We start from the raw sequence: 17,898 nt of genomic DNA, 5'->3' as shown, positions 1-17,898 counted from the left end.
GCCCAAGGCGCGCTTGCCGGCTATAGTGTCCCTAGACAAAACTCCCCACCTAAATTAAAATAAATCAGGCGAAGATCACAAGAAACGGAGATTATGCCAGTCAGACACCGTGCTTCACCGAGACCGGGTAAAAAAAAACTTAAAAACGTAAAAACGTAAACACAGCCTTTGGCACATTCTTTTTTTTTTTTCGTCCCAAATACAGAAACGAATTCCGACAGCCGTTATACGAGATCACGTGACTCTGCTCTCGTCTTTTTCGTGATTTTTTTTTTTGCCCCCTCTGTCTTTTTGGGCTGCGGTTGCCCTGCTTTACTGGGTTTCAAAACTCGTGCGCTCCACTTCTTTGATTTTTTTTTTTAATTAGTATTCTTTTTTTAAAAAAAAAAAAAATTCCCAACCAACCCTATTCTATCCTATATCCCATTTAGTCGCACCCTCGGCCCAAAGAGCTCCACCCACACAAAGAGAAAAAGAATAATCACAACACTCTCTCTAGCTCTCGCAGTGTGTGTCCCACCCACACCACGACTAGAGTGCGTATTCCTTTTTTTACCCCACGTATTATTATAACACTCTTATTGCTCAATTATGATGCACGTAGCTTAGATACTTCTCCGAAAGTATTTCTTCTTCCTCCTTCATTCTCTCTGACGTATGTCCTGCTGCCTTAACTTTTTTTTTTTTTTCTTCCGCTGCGCAGAATATGGGAAAGAGAATCTATATTTGCATTCCAAGAGAAACTGGGCCTAGTAAACAACATTTCTAGAGCTCGCTCGCTCGTTTGATCCCAGCCGGGGGTCCCGCTTGGATGCCATTTGGATCCCACCTGGGTCCAAATGCTCGCTTCGAAAAGAAGCATACAGACGTTTTCCATCTTTCCACGAAGTGGAGAACCCTGTTTTCTATACTATATACACCAATTATACAATCGCAGTACAGTTCTCGCGGTTTCTCTTTTTCACTTGTCAGCTCGTTAAAACGAGACATAGCCCACACCGCACACCGCACAACTGCTTGCTAAACTCCGTTCTCCTTTTCTGCCAGCCACTACCCAAAAGTGCGCCGGAAGAATAGGTACAAGTATTAATACACACATTTGTTGAGACAAGCATTCTTCAAGGACTGCAGTGCCATAAGCATGCTTCTGCACTGAACAAAAATAATAAAAAAAAGTATATACTCATTCTCTCACCGAATTTTGGACTCTTCCGTTTTTTTTTTCCTTTCTTCTTTCTAATTTCTCTTTTTCTCTGCACTTGTATGAACGTTTTGTTTTCGAATTTGATCAAGGATATATATTGCATTATATCATACTATCGTATTATTTTCTGCAGTTCATCAACATAGCGATAACAAAACGAGACAAAAATCGTAATAAAGGATAAGAGTTTCTGGCAGTAAGTGAGACTTGATCGTTTTTTCACTCTATTCGTACAGTTCTTTGTTGATTTTCACTGATTAAGACTTTTTGGACCGCTTTTTTTTGATCCCTTTATTAATTGAGAGATAGTAAAGTACGTCACACACTACAGTATAGGCTCGTCAAAAGAAAAAATAAGGCCCGTCCTCATTTCTAAAAGCATAAGGTTCGTTGTTTATCAATCAGAGCTTTAAGCACAACATTCCCACTCGCACTCCTACTCGCCTACATATACCCTCTCACATTCCAGATAGATACATATGCCTTTCATTGGGGCATCGACCAACTCGGATAACGGTTTCCAAACCCTGATGGACAAGATTTCAAGAGCAGCAACACCGGCTCCATCGCCAACTCCGGTGTCTAGTATCAGCACTTCTGCATCGATATCGTCAACATCCAACTCAGGTGCTAACATGGGTATGTCTACCCTGAGTAATAACGAAGATACAACAAATGGTGATACAACAACGGAAACAGATAAGAAAAGACTCCCGACAGCAGCTCAACTTCCAGATGCAAGCTTTGAGCTCAGGAAATCTTCTACTGTCTCGACGGTTTCCTCAGTTGGCTCCTCGATGGTCTGCTCATCCATATTCACCGATTCGGATATGAAAGAACTCATGCGATTCCCTAACTCTTCCACACATGCATACTCATATAATCCCTTATCGCCCTTTTCACTCTCGGTACGATTGTCCATTTTGAAGCGGTCAGTCGAGATTATGCTCAATAACCCTTCCCTTTTGGATGATTCTGATCCAAGCTGCACTTACGTTCACATGAAAGAACAGCAAAATAACCAAATGCAATTACCTGTGGCTCCAAAGATGCTGCGAAATGCCTCTTCTGCTGCACTATCTGCTTTTTTCACGACAAAGAATCAACAGAAAAGGCCAGACTTGAGAAAGGGCTCCTCTTCAACCAACGTTTTACATACCACTTGGGAAATTGGAAGTCACGATGATAGTGAGAATTCTAGCGAAGCTACTTCAAGAAGAAGCTCCCTCGTTTCCAACTTACGCTCTTCTATATCTGCACAAAAACTTGACTCTGCAGCTGTTGCTTCGGCTGCTGCCCTAGTAGACTTCGAAGAGAAAAAGAGAAACGACTTGGGCCAACTCTTGGAGTTACTAAATAAAGCTCTAGAGAATAATAAGGAAGACGCTGCTTCAAGTCTTCATAAAATGTCACTTTTCAACATCAACAAACTAGATATACCATCAAGCCCAAGTCATTCCACAAATGATGGTGAACAACCAAACTCTACTTCAGATACCGTTATTTATGATCCTCACGATCTTGCCATTAAAAAGCAACTAATAGAAAGTTTAGCGCAACCGTTCCATGAGGCCTATAATACCAGAGAGGCTTTAATGGACGAAAGAGACCTTGAATCAAAAGTCGAAGAGTATTCTAAAGATCCAAACGCACTGATGGCAGGAAACAGAATCCTCCACACGTTTACCTCTCAGAAAAATTCTTCCCCGAAGGCCATCTTTACTTGTTCACAACAGAATCCCTGGAAGTTTAGAGCAGCTAATGATTTGGCATGTTTAATTTTTGGTATTTCCAAAAACGCTATGCGTGCCTTAACCTTGCTAGACTTAATCCACAGCGACAGCAGAAATTTTGTTTTAGATAAGTTGATGTCTACGGAAGGCCAGGAGCAAGTATTTACTGGTGAAATAGTCGGTATCAAACAACCTGGTCATTCATCTTCATCGTCAGGGCTCATTTGGTCCTCTATATGGGCAAAGCGTAAAAATGGATTGATTGTATGTGTTTTCGAGAAAGTTCCGTGTGATTATATGGACGTGTTGTTAAACCTTGACGATTACAGTGTTGAAAACATCATTGGAGGTGAAGGTTTAAAATATGGTATTCATGGTGAACCCTCTAAACGTACGGAGCAACAGACTGATGATTCTGGTAAAAAATCTGTTAAGTTTGAAAATGACCTACCGGATGTAAAATCCATCAGTGAATCCCTATGGACTCTAATCAATGACGTGAAATCTGGAAAAATTACCGGGCCTGATGATGATCTTCTTCCAATGCCATTGCGAATCGTTAATGCGCTCAATGAGGTCAGATACTTCACCTTGAATTTTTCAGAATTCAATATCCCATGTGCCGTATCATGTTCTATTTTGGATACGGAACTCAAAATGAAGATTCACTCCCTTCCGTATCAAACTGGTGTTTTTATCCTAAATTTACACTCTTACGAAATGCTCTCTTTCAACAAGTCAATCTCAAAGAACATGTTTGGTTTGCACTACGCCGAATTGGTGGATAAAAGCATCGCAACAGTTATTCCATCTTTCCCAGCTATGATATCTTACATCAGAGAAAAGTACCCAGAATGGGACATTTACCTGCCTTCAAACAGAGGATTGGTTCTAACCGAGCACTTCTTCAGAAAGATTGACTGCGAGATGAAAGGGAGACCAGAAGACTTTTATGATTCCAACGGATTGGATGCAGTCCATAGGGACGGTCGTTTCATAAAAGTTGATATTCAGCTTCGCGTTATTAGTAGGGATTACATGGTGTTGTGGATTACTTACTCAAGGGATTTATTCGCTAAAGAGTATTCGTCAAATCCTTCTCAGCTAAAGATTCTTAACGAAAGTGATATCAATGTCGTTACTGGTACTAGTTCGGAGGCATCATCCAAGACCCCAACGCAAAAAATATCGGTAGCTGATTTTAAGGAAATGCATGACTCACTGGAGAAGCTGTCTTTAAGTTTGGAAGGAAGTACAGTTGGTTCTCATATGGACAGTAAAGTGGCACAGGCGAAGGTAGTTGCTGACGACTCATCGGAAGATTCGCCAAACGATGTTCCTAAAGATGATCTAGAATTAACAGCCAAGTTGGAAGTAGCAAAAAGGTTTCATAAAGATAAATCCCTTTTTGTCAAAGACGAAAACTTCAAATTGGACAAGGAACTTATTGCCAACATTACATCTTCTTCCCCCACTTTACGTCCAGAGGGCAGTGGTTCTGAAAGCTCATTGAAGCAGTTGTCGAACTCGTCGGCTCCATATGAAATTGGGTCTATGAAGCACAAGAAAAAGTTCTCTGATTTCATTGTTCTTCAAAAAATGGGGGAAGGTGCATACGGTAAAGTTGATTTATGTATGCATAAAAAAGACAGATACATTGTTGTTATAAAGAGAATCTATAAGGAAAGGATCTTGGTGGATACATGGGTAAGAGATCGTGTTTTAGGTACAATCCCATCGGAAATTCAAATTATGGTCACACTAAACAAGAAACCCCACGATAATATATTGCAAATCAGAGATTTCTTTGAGGATGATGACTATTATTACCTTGAAACAGAAATGCATGGCGAAACAGGTTCAATCGATTTATTCGATTTAATTGAACTGAAGACAAATATGACAGAATATGAAGCAAAACTTTTATTCAAACAAATAGCATCGGGAATTAAGCACCTGCATGATAACGGAATCGTTCATAGGGATATTAAAGATGAAAATGTTATCGTAGATAACAAAGGTTTCGTTAAGCTCATCGATTTTGGTTCTGCTGCTTATGTTAAAAGTGGACCTTTTGATGTTTTTGTCGGTACTATTGATTATGCTGCTCCTGAAGTTTTGGGAGGAGAACCCTATGAAGGAAAACCCCAGGATGTTTGGGCAATTGGTGTTTTACTTTACACTATAATATACAAAGAAAATCCATTTTATAACATTGATGAGATCTTAGATGGTGACTTAAGAATTCAATCTACTCACGAGGTTAGTGCTGGTTGTGTCAATTTGATTAAAAAAATACTTAACAGATCAGTGGCCAAAAGACCAACTATAAATGAAATAGTGGAAGATCCATGGCTCGCATTATAAAATTCGACCAATTAAATTTTTTTAAAATAAAAACGCTATAATACGTGAGTATTGTGCATGTCGATATACATCTGCTTTTTTGACAATCCTAAGAATTATAATCCGCCTTAATAATTTAATTACCTCATATATAATATATAATTGCCATATATTTTCTACTTTTAATTCTTTAATATTATTTTTCATTTCAAAAAGTGTGAAATAAAAATTAAAATGTCATAACAATTTATTAACGACAAAATAAGAGAATAAGAAAAAAGAATACAAGCCAAATGATATAATTTATTTATATTATTCATTATAGACTTCATAATCTTCAGAGTTTAAAGCTACAGTATACTCTGAATAATTCTTTTTCACAAAGAAATACCAGTAGACAGCACCAACCGCCATAACTGCTATTCCACTAACTGGGAAAACCCAATATGCATAGCCGTCATTTTCCACACTTCCATTTGGCGGTACGAATGGAACGACAGCCAAGAAAAGATTAGAGACAATAAATATTCCCGTCAATACATACCAACTTGTCCATGGTGTCGGGATATCATTCCAATTGTCATTATTTGTCCAATGCATATATACCAACCCAACTCCGATAATTAGATTGAACCAACCACTTGGATACGCGTAAAGATCAATAATTAATTGATAAACGTTACCATTTGGTGGAATTATGAGGACCAAAATAGTGACAAAGCAGTGTAAAAATAGAGCGTAGTTTAATTTACTGAAAATATGCGTAAAGGGGAAAATTCCTTCTTTAGCAAGTTCTTGGTTTACTCTGGCATTTGAGAAACTAACGGCCATAACGTTACCATAATTTGAAAGTGTTATGCAGAAGGGTAAAAAGCGTGAAACAATCTGTGCCGCCAAAGATTTTGAGTATTTCTCAAAAATTTTCTCAAAGAAAACACCACTTATGAGGATACCCGTATTTGATATTTCATCTTTGGGGATTACAATGTAGTACGAGATCACTATTGCAATATATAGGAAAGTTGTAAGACCAACCGATACTGGTGCTGCAATCATTAGAGTTTTATGAGGATCCTCGAGTTCTTCTAATACATAATTAGCATTTTCCCATCCTTTAAAAGAGTAAATAACCTGTAATAAGGCTACCGAAATTGAATACCAGTCAATTGACTGAGAGCCGTGACTGAAAGAGTTTTCGAAATTGTCCCAATGGGGTTCAATTACACTTGGGGCGATTATTGCAACCAAGCCTAATAACACAATGCTTGCAAGAATAAGGACTTTAACGAACCCAAGATATAGAATGCTTTTCTTCGCACCTGTTGGAAAGTATATGTGCCACAAAGTACAACTTATCACTACTGCAGAACCAATGTAACGAGATAATTTATCAATTATGGAATCCGAGAGTTGTGAATTAAGGCCGAGAACGTATATGATATACTTCCCGAATGCATATGAATTACCAGAGCTGAAACCCAATAGGACAATTGTGAATGCATACACACATTCGATTAGATGCTTAGGTGTAGGTAGAGTCCTGCTCAAATAGTTCTTTTCACCACCTGATTTCGGTATCTTTAATCCAAATTCTAAATAGACACTTAAGCCGGCAAATGTGAAGATACCACCAAGCATCCATAGAACAATCGATATACCGATCGATTGCTGACAAAGTGTGAAAATCAATGCAGGCGTACTAAATATACCAGTACCAATAATTCTGTTGATGATCAACGATATAGTATGATATGTGTCCAATTTATGATGATTTTGGCCATCTCTGCTATTCACCAGGAATAGATCTTGCATTTCGATATGTTCACCCAGTTCTGACCTTTCAGAAGTGACCATTAGCACTGGTAAGATATATGTTTAGTGATCGCATCGTAGAGATGCAATGAGGACCAGGGTTAGTTCTAATATATACAATGCGTCAAAACCCATCCCAACATAGGCTGCATTATGGATCGCTATTTTGCTTAGAAAGAGCCATAGCTATGGACATGTTTTAGTAAGACGCAATTGCACGTGACCAAAAGTTTCCATATAATGTATAACTATGATAATGTTCCCTCATATAGCCAACATGCATCTCCGAAGAAGTTGAAATGTTGTAGATATATCATCCAAGAGATGTTATTGCAAGCAAGTCCACTAACTCTATTTGACCTGGGTGAAAAGGCTTGCCGATATTATATCAAAAATTTGTTCTATGAACGCTCTTATCTTGTTGCATATGAATAAGAAATTCAACAGCCATTTACCTTATTTTATAATGAAATATACTTGAGTCACAGTTAAACTCTTAAAATAAAAGAAACACTACTGACAGAAGACAAGCCCTACCTCTGGACATCGATCTACAATGACCCAAAAGAGCGTACGCTTCGCTAAAACGAAGAAACTCGATCAATTACTTGATGATAGTCGCTTTAGGATTGAGTCAGAGCCTATTGACGAAGAAAGGTTGAACGCTCAAGAATGCCTTGATCTATTTGTGAAAGGTGATTTAAAGGGCTGCATTGAGCTAATGTACCTCAATGGACTTCTTTCGGATGAAAAAATGGGCAACTCGATGGAATCATGGCAATTAATGATGGATTGTATTAGTCAACTTGAAAATGTGTCGTTGTTGGGTACAAGTATTGAGAGGACGTTAACACAGTGGTTTAGTCAAGAACATGAGCTTCAAAGGTTGGTCATGAAACAACCTTTGAATGAGCAGTTGAATACTATGTATCAATTTTACTACTCTTCGTTAAGATTTTGGAAACAAAATATGAAAAGGTATTACGAACACATCGACGCAATTTCAATTTCCTGCAGAGAGTTAGTGTTACAGACTTCTAGAAGATGCACAACACCTCAAGAAATCCAACAACTCGCACAGCTACTCGATTTTCTAATATTTGACGTGCAAGTCGATACTTTGAAGAAAGCGGTAAATTTGTCAATGTACACTCGCTTTTGCCAGTTAGACAACCAGTTGGAATCCAAATTCAAGAACAACAAATTAGAAACAGCATCAACAGATATAGACGCTTATTTCAGACAGAAAATACAATTCAGAATGCCAAAACAGAAACAAAAAAAGACAATAATACCTGTGAAATCCCCTAATATTACAACATTGTCATCTCATACAGATCCCAAATTCAATTCTACCCAAAGTGAGACCCTTCAGAAAAACCCAGAAAAAGGAATTATACAGTCATCTTTTATGGTTCCAATTCTACGACAAATAAGAAGGTATATACCCAATTGGTCGCCTCATTTCGTCGCCTCAATTATCCTCTTTGCCATTTCCGTAATTCTTCCAGTTGCAAGAAGATCTGTAACTTTTAACGTATTATGGAAACATAGCAAAGACAAAGTCGCAACTGCATTGACACTACTAACAAATGTATTAAATACTCTAGCATCACTGTGATAGTACCCTCTGGTTAGCACACAACCCCGCCCTATGTACCATTAAATACCACATACTATAATAGTAGGTGCCTCACATCACAATTCACGAACAATATGATCTACTCGTTACCCTGCTTTGAAACCTTTTTTTTTCCTTCCCTTCAGAAAGGATGTCAATTCTTGCAGAGAGAATATCTATTCAATAATGGAAATACTTGTTTATTCTCATGCGAAACATTAGGGTTAAAAGACGGATAAATTGAAGGAGGGCGGTTGAGAGCTACTGAAAACAGAAGGTGTCCAAGTTATTGAATATTGTGAATAAACTGTTTTCAAATTGTGTACCCTAGGCTGGACCGCAGTAATAGATTAGTATTATCAGTTTCTGTTTCAGAATGAGCGAGAATAGTAATAATAATAGCAGCAGCAAAGAGGATCTTTATCCGTTGGCATTGCTTATGGATGAATTGAAGCATGATGACATTTCGAACCGGGTGGAAGCTATGAAGAAGCTTGATACTATAGCATTGGCTTTGGGAACACAGAGGACGCGTGACGAGTTAATTCCTTTTTTGACGGAGGTGGCACAGGACGATGAAGACGAAGTTTTTTCTGTCTTGGCCGAGAAATTAGGGTCATTCGTTCCATTTATAGGTGGAAGGAAGTACGCTACGCTGCTTCTACCAGCGTTGGAGATCCTAGCGTCTACCGAAGAGACTTTGGTGAGAGAGAAAGCTGTTACTTCTTTGAATGAGATTGCAGAGCAGTTGAGCGAAGAGCAATTACTGCATGACTTTGTACCCTTGATCGAAAATTTAGCTACCAATGAGTGGTTCTCATCTAAGGTCTCAGCATGTGGGTTGTTCAAGGCTGTTTTTGTTAGAATTCAGGATGACAAGTTCAGAAAGGATTTGCTATCACTATTTTTGCAATTGATTCAAGATGATACTCCAATGGTTAGAAGAGCTGCAGGCAGAAATTTACCCACCCTTATTGACCAATTGACTGAACATCCAGAACTTTCTACCGATGATGAGTGGGACTACATTTCTAGCATGTTTCAAAGGTTGGTTAACGATACTCAAGACTCTGTCAAATTTTTGGCCGTTGATGTGCTGATTTCAATTTTGAAGTTCTTCAACATGAAACAAGACTTCACACATACGAAGGACTTGTTGCAGTCTTCGATTCAATTAATTGGGGATGAGGCATGGAGAGTTCGTTACATGGCTGCTGACAGGTTCGAAGAACTAGCTTCTCAATTCACCTCAAACCCTCAGCTTATTAATGAGTTGTTGGAGCCTTTCCTAGCGTTGTGCCAAGATAACGAAAGTGATGTTAGAAAGGCAATTGCAAAGCAGATTCCTGGATACGCCAAACTTATTAATGACCCATCTGTTGTATTGAACAGAATTATACCTGCAGTGCAAAACCTCAGTATTGATGAAACCGAATCAGTAAGGGCGTCACTAGCTCTAGAAATCACAAACCTTGCACCATTATTACCAAAACAGGATGCAATGGATAGTTTGGTTCCTATTCTTCTACACATGTTGAAAGATGAATTCCCTGACGTTCGTCTAAACATCATTGCCAAATTGAAGGTTGTTAATGAGTCTGTCGGAATTAGTTTCCTATCAGAGAATTTGCTTCCTGCAATTACAGAACTTGCTAAGGACGTAAATTGGCGTGTCAGATTAGCAATTATCGAATATATACCTCTTCTGGCCGAACAATTAGGACTGGAGTTTTTCGATTCCAAATTAAGTGATTTATGCTTATCATGGTTGTACGACGGCGTTTACTCTATTAGAAGTGCTGCTATCTCCAACCTTAACAAACTAACAGAAATTTTTGGTTCCGATTGGGCTCGTGACGAGATTATAACTCGTTTATTGAAGTCCGATAACCAACTGTTAAAAAATTTTAACTACAGAATTACTCTACTATTTGCATTGACTGGATTGGTTCCTGTAGTTGATACCGACGTTATTGTGGAAAAAATCTTGCCATTTGTGAACCACCTTTCTACTGATAATGTTCCAAACATCAGATTTAATGTTGCAAAATTCTATGCTGTGGCTGTAGAAGCCTTGACCAAGGATACTAAAGACAAACACATAGAACTTATCAACAAAACTGTCATTCCAACTCTTGAAAAACTATGTCAAGACCCAGATGTTGATGTTAGGTATTTCTCTGAACAAAGTTTGGAACAGTGTAAATCGTTTTTGTCATGAATTTGGTTTATTTGGAGCATTAATCAAAAACACGCAGAAATATATATAGTCAAAGAATACCACCATTATCATTCAATTGATGTGTTAGATATATATTATTACAAATGTATTATGGAAAATTTCAGGCAGAAGATTACTATAAAGTATCCGAGTTTTTGTTCCTCCTACTCCTCCTTACTTTGTTTTTTTTGTTCCTTTAAGAATGATACCAACTCAGAGTAGTCACCACGAATACTGTCCTTGACAGGATCATCATCAAGTTGCGTTTCCTTAATTCGTTTTAAAAGCTTTTTATCAACCCCCGGACATATGTCCTTGACCAAACATAGGTTACACTTTTTACCCCTTGGCATACACAATACTTGGCCAAAACCAACTAATACTGGATTAATTTCATACCATAAGGATTTCGGTAGCCACGTCTCTAACTGTTTCCTTGTGTGCTCTGGAGTCTTACATAATTTCGAATCAACCCATCCCCACATTTTGGCTAGTCTATCAACATGAACATCAACACCAATACCATCAATCTTAGCCCAAGATTTTTGTAAAGCCAAATATCCCATTTTAGGCCCTACACCTGGAAGTGAGATAAATCCCTCAATAGTAGTTGGAACGTCCCCATCAAACTGGTCTCGAAGCATGACTGCTGCCTTTTTTATATAGGATGCCTTTCTTGTGTGGAAACCCACACTATGTATTTCATTATCAAGATTTTTTTCGTCACATTTAAGTAATGCGTCCAATGTTATGCCTTCTGGATCACCCAATTCTTCAATACAATACTCCATTAAGTTATGCATGGCCTTGGCATTCGTTTCGTCCTTCGTTTGCGAAGACAACATTAACGATATCAGGAGCTGCAATCTGTAGTTTTTTGGCTTCATCTTTTCCTGCTCTATTCCAAAAGTACTGTTAATTGTTATTGGTAACATTGCACACCCAACGCTATCCACAGGCGTCTTAATCAATGATCTCATTAGCCTGACTTGGGAATAAATTGGTATAAAATTCGCAGGGATATTTGGATTATCCTCTATCTTCAACTTTTCACCAGATATATCATCTTTCGTAAATCTATTAATGTACTTGAAATATTCCCGGGCGCCCATTCTCTTTATAGAATCAATATCGACATCCTGAATCCCAAGTCCGTGTTCGTTCTCACGTTTTACTAATCCATCCTTTTGCTCTTGTTTGAAGTATTTAGAAACAGTTTCAATCTCTACCTCGATTTTGACTCTCGGCCTTTTCAGTGATCCCATAATTCAAAAATCCTGAATATATGCTTCTTCTTTAACTGTCAACTTTTCTTTCGAACGGCATGTATATCTATCTGTCTCTGTGCTACATCACTTTATATATATCTCATCACATTAGTGATCTAAAATATTCAAGGTACCATCTGCAGAAAAACTAAAAGGTCTAAGCTAACCACTTCCTAAAATTAAGGAACGTGATATAAAACAATTTCGAATCCAGCCTAGCCCTAGGAATTTAAGGGCTGTTAACAGAATTGGGAAGATTAACTTACATATTCATCACCTTTTTGCTGGTGCTTTCTTGCCTTAAAGAGTCGGAATCAGCAATGTTTGGACGAAGACTCCTTCCTGTTCTTAAAAAGTTTCCCAATAAAGCAGTAGCAAAATCTCCTTCATGTGCAAGCAATGGTCCATCAAATGATAGGTTTACAATGTTGACTTATAATATGTTGTCTCCCCACTACATGTGGCCCCAAGTTTACACCTATGTTCAAGAAAAGTACAAGGATTGGGGATACAGACATCAATTATTGGAAACAGAATTGTTTTACAAGTACAAGGCGGACATCATTTGCTTACAGGAGTTGACTGGTACCGATTACAATGAGTTTTGGAAAGACCAGATGAAGAATAGAATAAATTATGGGTCTAACTTTGCTATTAAACCCCCTCCAACGTATTGGACAAAATCAGAGAAAGACATGGATGGGGTAGGCATATTCTACAACCTGGATAAATTCACTTATTTGTTCTCCAATCAAATATATCTCAATGATCTCGTAGGGACTTTTGATCAGCAAGAGCTTAACTATCTTCATAATCAAAATATAACACTAACAAACGGGGCAGGCGATGTAATTGGTCAAGACAATGTGTACAATGTATCGAAGGCTAGAAACCAGGTTTGCTTATTTGTGCTCTTAAGGCACAAAGAAACGAAGTCGATTATCGTAGTCATTAATACACATCTTTACTGGAAATATGATGAAGTCAAATTAGTCCAATGTTTAACTATCATGCGGAAACTACAACGAATCATTAAAGGTTTATTAATGGGACTTGAAGATGTCACTTATTCTAATGTAAAGATATTGTTTAGTGGCGACTTCAATTCCACAAGAGATTCCCTGGTCATCAAGTTCTTAAACGGAGAAATGATCAATCATGGGGATATCAATTTACAGAACCCAATGCGTGCCTATTTAAGCCATTCCATCTATGATGAAATCCCAGATGATTCTTACATACACACTTGCTATTCAGGGAAGCTAAAAGGTATATTTGACTACATTTGGTTCCACCAAGGAGATTTCGAGGTAGTAAAGGTTCTAAGTGGTGCAGAAGTATCAAAAGAACTGGATAGTCTACAACAGTTTGGTCTTCCGAATGAAAACCATCCAAGTGATCATATCCCAGTGCTAACAGAGCTAAGAATACTATGAAACGAAGAAAGTTCTTCTATCAAGCTGCATAGCTACCCCATTGACCTTCTAGTATTAACTGCAAAAAACAGACTATTTGTTCTTTGCTTTATTTCCATGAGGAAACCTTATCTTTCTTTTCATGTACAGACAGACTTTAGAAAAGTTTTAATTATGAAAAATAGAAACTTCATGATGAGGTTAGAACATTAAAGTTGCAAAAGAGAACGCGACACAAAGGTTTTGTGATACACAAGTGCTAGTTTTGATTGAACCTAAAGCAAGTGACAATACTCTTCACCACCCTGAAACGTACGCCGTCTATCTTTTTGACGTTTTCCCACTGGTCTGTGGTAAAAAAAAATAGATCTGTATTAAGATCTCAAGGACAAAAAGAATAATGAATCATCTGTTACTACAAACGTTGAATAAGGACGTTTCCTCACCACTTGCGAAACACCAAACAATGATGCCTATTCAACAACAAGGCAGATCTAACGTTGGTCCAAACTCTAATATGGCTTTTCTGATAGCAGATCCAGTGGTTAGGGACGCTAGAATCAGGCTAGATAGTAAAAAATTATTCTTTGACGACCTTATGTTTTATCCTGAGAACAAACCTGCTTGGTCAGTGATTGTAAACAACAATAGTACGAGTGGTTATGCCCCTGCTGTCATGCATTCATACGGACTCACTACCTATAATCAAAGAGTATCTCAGCACACTAATCTCTCTGTAGGAATGGGCCTCAGTGACACAAATTCAAATGCGATGACAGGACCGGCTCCTTTACATAACCTTCACTCACGTACAGGACAGACCTATGGGAACATCGAGCAGTATAAGCAAAGTCGGACGGATGTTAACCCATACTTAGTATCAGGCAATGCCCATCAATCATATGTCGTTAATGATAATACCAATCCGCAAAATTATTATACAAGAGGATCTAAAGGTCAAGGTAACAACAACAATAATAACGTTTTCAATGCAGGAAACACTAATAAGTGGTGACTCGGAGTCCAGTTTAAAAATAATGAACAATCAACCATGCTGACTTTTCTTTTGCCTGGTTCTTTCCCCCCTTTATTCTTGTATATCATAAAATGCATCTATTAATCCTGTTCATTTCATGTTCATGTTCATGTTCGCATTTCCCTAATATGTTCCTACTAATTCAAACTTCAATTCTATGAGTTATATTTTTGTATTTGTGTCTCTATTTACTCCACGAAGCTGTTGTAGTATATATATATACGTATATTCACAATCCAATCATCAGATAATCAATAATATAAAGAGAATCACCGTTAATATTACAATGATGAAACAAGTGTTTTTCTCCCTCGAATTGGCTCTGTATGCATCTAATCGTCTTCCCGCTCTCTGCAAGTTACCTTCACTCCTATCCACTTGTCTTTCGAGATCAGTTAAAAGACCTTCATTTTGATGTCCTACTTCCTGGTTGATCTCAAGAGATATGCCATGAGTCCTGCTTATAGAATCCGAGAGCCCCGACAGATGGGTTTCCTGCTCCATTAGCTGCTGCTGCTGCTGAATGAAAATATCGTGATTTGAAACATGTTTAGAAATGCTTAACTGTGGAGTTCCTGCCTCCTGGTTCCCTAATAATTCCTGCTTTTTCGCATCTAGCGAATCATCCGTATCTTCTTCATGATCCTTATATGGTTTAAAGCTTTTGCTAGGCTCATGCTGTTCATATTCTTCCAGAAGCTGCTCCTTAAAGCGTACCTTTTTCTGTTCTTTGAAGTGTGGTTTTAGCTCAAAGTGATATATCATTCTGTCTACTACACCGTCTGGCAAACTTTCAACAGCCTCGTTGTACTTCGAAACCAATTCTTCAAACTTCTCTTGTTCCGAAGACATCACATCATTTTCGTACTCTTTGAGTAGGTCAATACATTGATTGAGATGCTTCTTAAGTTTCATATTATCATTCTTCGAAGGCTGCATATGTAGCACATCTATTAATCTTATTCGTTCATCCACAATCTCCAATAGGGTGTCTATCTCGTATTCAATCTTTAGAATATTCATATTTTTTTTGGTGTTGAAATCTAGCTATTATCTCCTTACGCTACTCACAATGTTCAAATAGTCCAGCACTGTGCCTACTATCACATTACTTGTACTTGTTCTGCCAGCTGTTATTGACTGCTCAAGTACGCATGAGATGATGCAGCTTCAATACTATTTAAAGGAACATAATGAAAGGAACTTAATACTATTACCCGGAACAACCAATATAATGTGACTACGGACTCCGCTGGTAAGCGGTACTCAATACAAGTAAGCGCGTGTACATTGGATGGACCTCCCAAACATCTAATGCAACTAAATACTGCAAGTTATAAACCAGTTGTTAATGTACATATAATCAAGTTATTTTTTATTATATCTAATTGATCATAGAGGGTTCTGCTTCTTAAATGCAAGAGAACGCTTAGTCACTCTTCCAGTCTTTGATCTTTTCTTCACTCTCTTAAGAAGTGGTGTAGTTTCACCCTTTGAGGCTCTCAAACCTTCAATAGTCAATTCTTCACCGAGCTTAGATCTGTCTGCTTTCCCTAACACCTTCTTAGCTCTACCCAACTTTGTCTTTTGTTGTTCATTAAGTTTTCTATTTGGAAGAGGCGATTGACGGGTATTTTGGCTCTTCTTCATGTTCTTACACCTGGAGATTCTTAGCTTTCTGGCTTTCTTTCCCTCGTGGATCTTTTTGTCATGTAATAGTAATGCTTTGTTAACCGATTGGAAATCTTTAAATTGCACGTAAGCGAAACCTTTACCCATGTTCGTCTTTGAATCACGAACAATACGGACGTATTCAATATCACCACAAGACTCAAAGTGCTTCCAGAGGTTCTCCTCAATTTCTTCAAAGTCAAGGTTACCTACAAACACAGATCTTCTTTTGTCATGGGGTGCTGGATGAGTGATAGAATCGATTCTCAAATGGTGATCGTGGAAGACTCTACCGTTTAGATATTGACACATGATCTTGACAGGTGCTGGTTTCGAGTAAACAGCATAAGCGTTAATGGAGTCTCTTGACTTGTGTAATTTCTGTTGTACGAAAGCCACTTTTCTTGGAAGCGCTTCTTCAAATGCAATCGATCTGAATCTGATACTCTCCACCTTGAAATCGATGCTGTCAGAGTTAGCGGCGAGCAGCTCTTCTTCAGAACGAGGGTCAGTGGAAATAAGTTTCTTGAATTCCTTGTATAATTTCTTAGATGTAATTACTTCATTTGGAACATTACCGACGAAAATGGTCCTTTCTGCCTTTTCCAATTCCTTTTCTTTTAAGTCGATGACCTTAGCAGAAGAGGAATCGGCAGAGCCTGTTTCCGCAGTCTTCTCGGACACTTCTTCATCAGAATCAGAACCAGAGTCATTATTATCATCACCACCCTTCTCTTCAACAGTTTCACCTTCACCCAAAACTTTAGCATAGTATTTAGTCTCCAAATCATCGTTCTCATCGGTTTCCGTCTTCTTGGTCTTCTTCTTCTTTTTCTTTGGTTGTTCTACTTCTGCCTCCTCATCTTCCGCTTCCGCTTCGACCTCGGCCTCTGCTTCTACACCCGTCTGTTCCTCTTCTTCCTCCACTGGAATTTCTGGAAGCACAGTTCTTGCCTTGGCTTTCACCTTCAGTTCATCCACATGGTTAGGCTTGGCGAACAATGATGCCACCGAAGAAGTCGCCTTGGTTTCAGATGCGGCCCCAAATAATTGATTCAATGCAGACATTTCTATTATATTACACTCCGCTGTCGTTGTGTTGAAGCTTACCCCTGAAAGATTACCACCTAATAATCACAAAAACCCTCTAGATCTTTCTTCTACTCGACACTAAGTTTGTCATGTCCTATCTTAAGACTGTATTGAAGTCAGTTGAATTCAGCTCGACTCGAGATGAGCATGTTGTGCGATGAGCTGGAGAGTGAAAAAACCTGCAAAGCTAACCAAAAAGAAATTGGGACAAGAAACATTTTTCGTAATTCTTCAGATGAAAAAAAAAAAAAAATTGTACAGAAAAGGAAACTAGTATCACGTGATTCGTAGAATACCAAAAAAAAAAAACCACACGGCTTTTTTCCCAGGTTCTAAATGTGGTGGCAGGGTAATAACAACAGAGTCTTGCGTGTACGCATTTCTTTCCTTTTCCTTAAAGAAAATATGTGCACTAAGAGCTTTGTAGTTGCAGAAACCTAAACTTCTACTTTTTGTAGGTACGATTGTTGATTCGAGGA

At 38.2% G+C, this 17,898-nt stretch overlaps 9 protein-coding genes across 9 annotated transcripts; 5 read left to right on the top strand and 4 right to left on the bottom strand.

The window, feature by feature from the left end:
• Positions 1 to 1,683: 1,683 nt before the first annotated feature.
• Positions 1,684 to 5,304, top strand: PSK2 (serine/threonine protein kinase PSK2; the record flags this gene model as incomplete). Its single annotated transcript, XM_022817981.1, has 1 exon — positions 1,684 to 5,304. The coding sequence occupies one exon, from the start codon at positions 1,684 to 1,686 to the stop codon at positions 5,302 to 5,304; it is 3,621 nt and encodes a 1,206-aa protein (XP_022674694.1).
• A 291-nt stretch (positions 5,305 to 5,595) lies between these two features.
• On the bottom strand, positions 5,596 to 7,137 carry MUP1 (low-affinity methionine permease; the record flags this gene model as incomplete). The annotated part of the gene is made up of 1 exon (XM_022817980.1): positions 5,596 to 7,137. The coding sequence occupies one exon, from the start codon at positions 7,135 to 7,137 to the stop codon at positions 5,596 to 5,598; it is 1,542 nt and encodes a 513-aa protein (XP_022674693.1).
• Positions 7,138 to 7,651: 514 nt separating this feature from the next.
• PEX15 (Pex15p) lies at positions 7,652 to 8,716 on the top strand (the record flags this gene model as incomplete). The annotated part of the gene is made up of 1 exon (XM_022817979.1): positions 7,652 to 8,716. The coding sequence occupies one exon, from the start codon at positions 7,652 to 7,654 to the stop codon at positions 8,714 to 8,716; it is 1,065 nt and encodes a 354-aa protein (XP_022674692.1).
• Positions 8,717 to 9,092: 376 nt separating this feature from the next.
• Positions 9,093 to 10,937, top strand: TPD3 (protein phosphatase 2A structural subunit TPD3; the record flags this gene model as incomplete). The annotated part of the gene is made up of 1 exon (XM_022817978.1): positions 9,093 to 10,937. One exon carries the CDS (start codon positions 9,093 to 9,095, stop codon positions 10,935 to 10,937), a length of 1,845 nt encoding a protein of 614 aa, XP_022674691.1.
• Positions 10,938 to 11,101: 164 nt separating this feature from the next.
• NTG2 (endonuclease III domain-containing protein) lies at positions 11,102 to 12,202 on the bottom strand (the record flags this gene model as incomplete). The annotated part of the gene is made up of 1 exon (XM_022817977.1): positions 11,102 to 12,202. The coding sequence occupies one exon, from the start codon at positions 12,200 to 12,202 to the stop codon at positions 11,102 to 11,104; it is 1,101 nt and encodes a 366-aa protein (XP_022674690.1).
• Positions 12,203 to 12,525: 323 nt separating this feature from the next.
• NGL1 (RNA exonuclease) lies at positions 12,526 to 13,641 on the top strand (the record flags this gene model as incomplete). Its single annotated transcript, XM_022817976.1, has 1 exon — positions 12,526 to 13,641. One exon carries the CDS (start codon positions 12,526 to 12,528, stop codon positions 13,639 to 13,641), a length of 1,116 nt encoding a protein of 371 aa, XP_022674689.1.
• A 379-nt stretch (positions 13,642 to 14,020) lies between these two features.
• Positions 14,021 to 14,635, top strand: KLMA_20361 (uncharacterized protein; the record flags this gene model as incomplete). The annotated part of the gene is made up of 1 exon (XM_022817975.1): positions 14,021 to 14,635. One exon carries the CDS (start codon positions 14,021 to 14,023, stop codon positions 14,633 to 14,635), a length of 615 nt encoding a protein of 204 aa, XP_022674688.1.
• Positions 14,636 to 14,899: 264 nt separating this feature from the next.
• SYN8 (syntaxin) lies at positions 14,900 to 15,679 on the bottom strand (the record flags this gene model as incomplete). The annotated part of the gene is made up of 1 exon (XM_022817973.1): positions 14,900 to 15,679. The coding sequence occupies one exon, from the start codon at positions 15,677 to 15,679 to the stop codon at positions 14,900 to 14,902; it is 780 nt and encodes a 259-aa protein (XP_022674687.1).
• Positions 15,680 to 16,048: 369 nt separating this feature from the next.
• NOP12 (rRNA-processing protein NOP12) lies at positions 16,049 to 17,395 on the bottom strand (the record flags this gene model as incomplete). The annotated part of the gene is made up of 1 exon (XM_022817972.1): positions 16,049 to 17,395. The coding sequence occupies one exon, from the start codon at positions 17,393 to 17,395 to the stop codon at positions 16,049 to 16,051; it is 1,347 nt and encodes a 448-aa protein (XP_022674686.1).
• Positions 17,396 to 17,898: the final 503 nt, after the last annotated feature.

This window comes from Kluyveromyces marxianus, chromosome 2, assembly GCF_001417885.1.
Source record: "Kluyveromyces marxianus DMKU3-1042 DNA, complete genome, chromosome 2".
Taxonomy (NCBI): Eukaryota; Fungi; Ascomycota; class Saccharomycetes; order Saccharomycetales; family Saccharomycetaceae; genus Kluyveromyces; species Kluyveromyces marxianus.
This window is presented reverse-complemented; position numbering and strand designations above follow the sequence as displayed.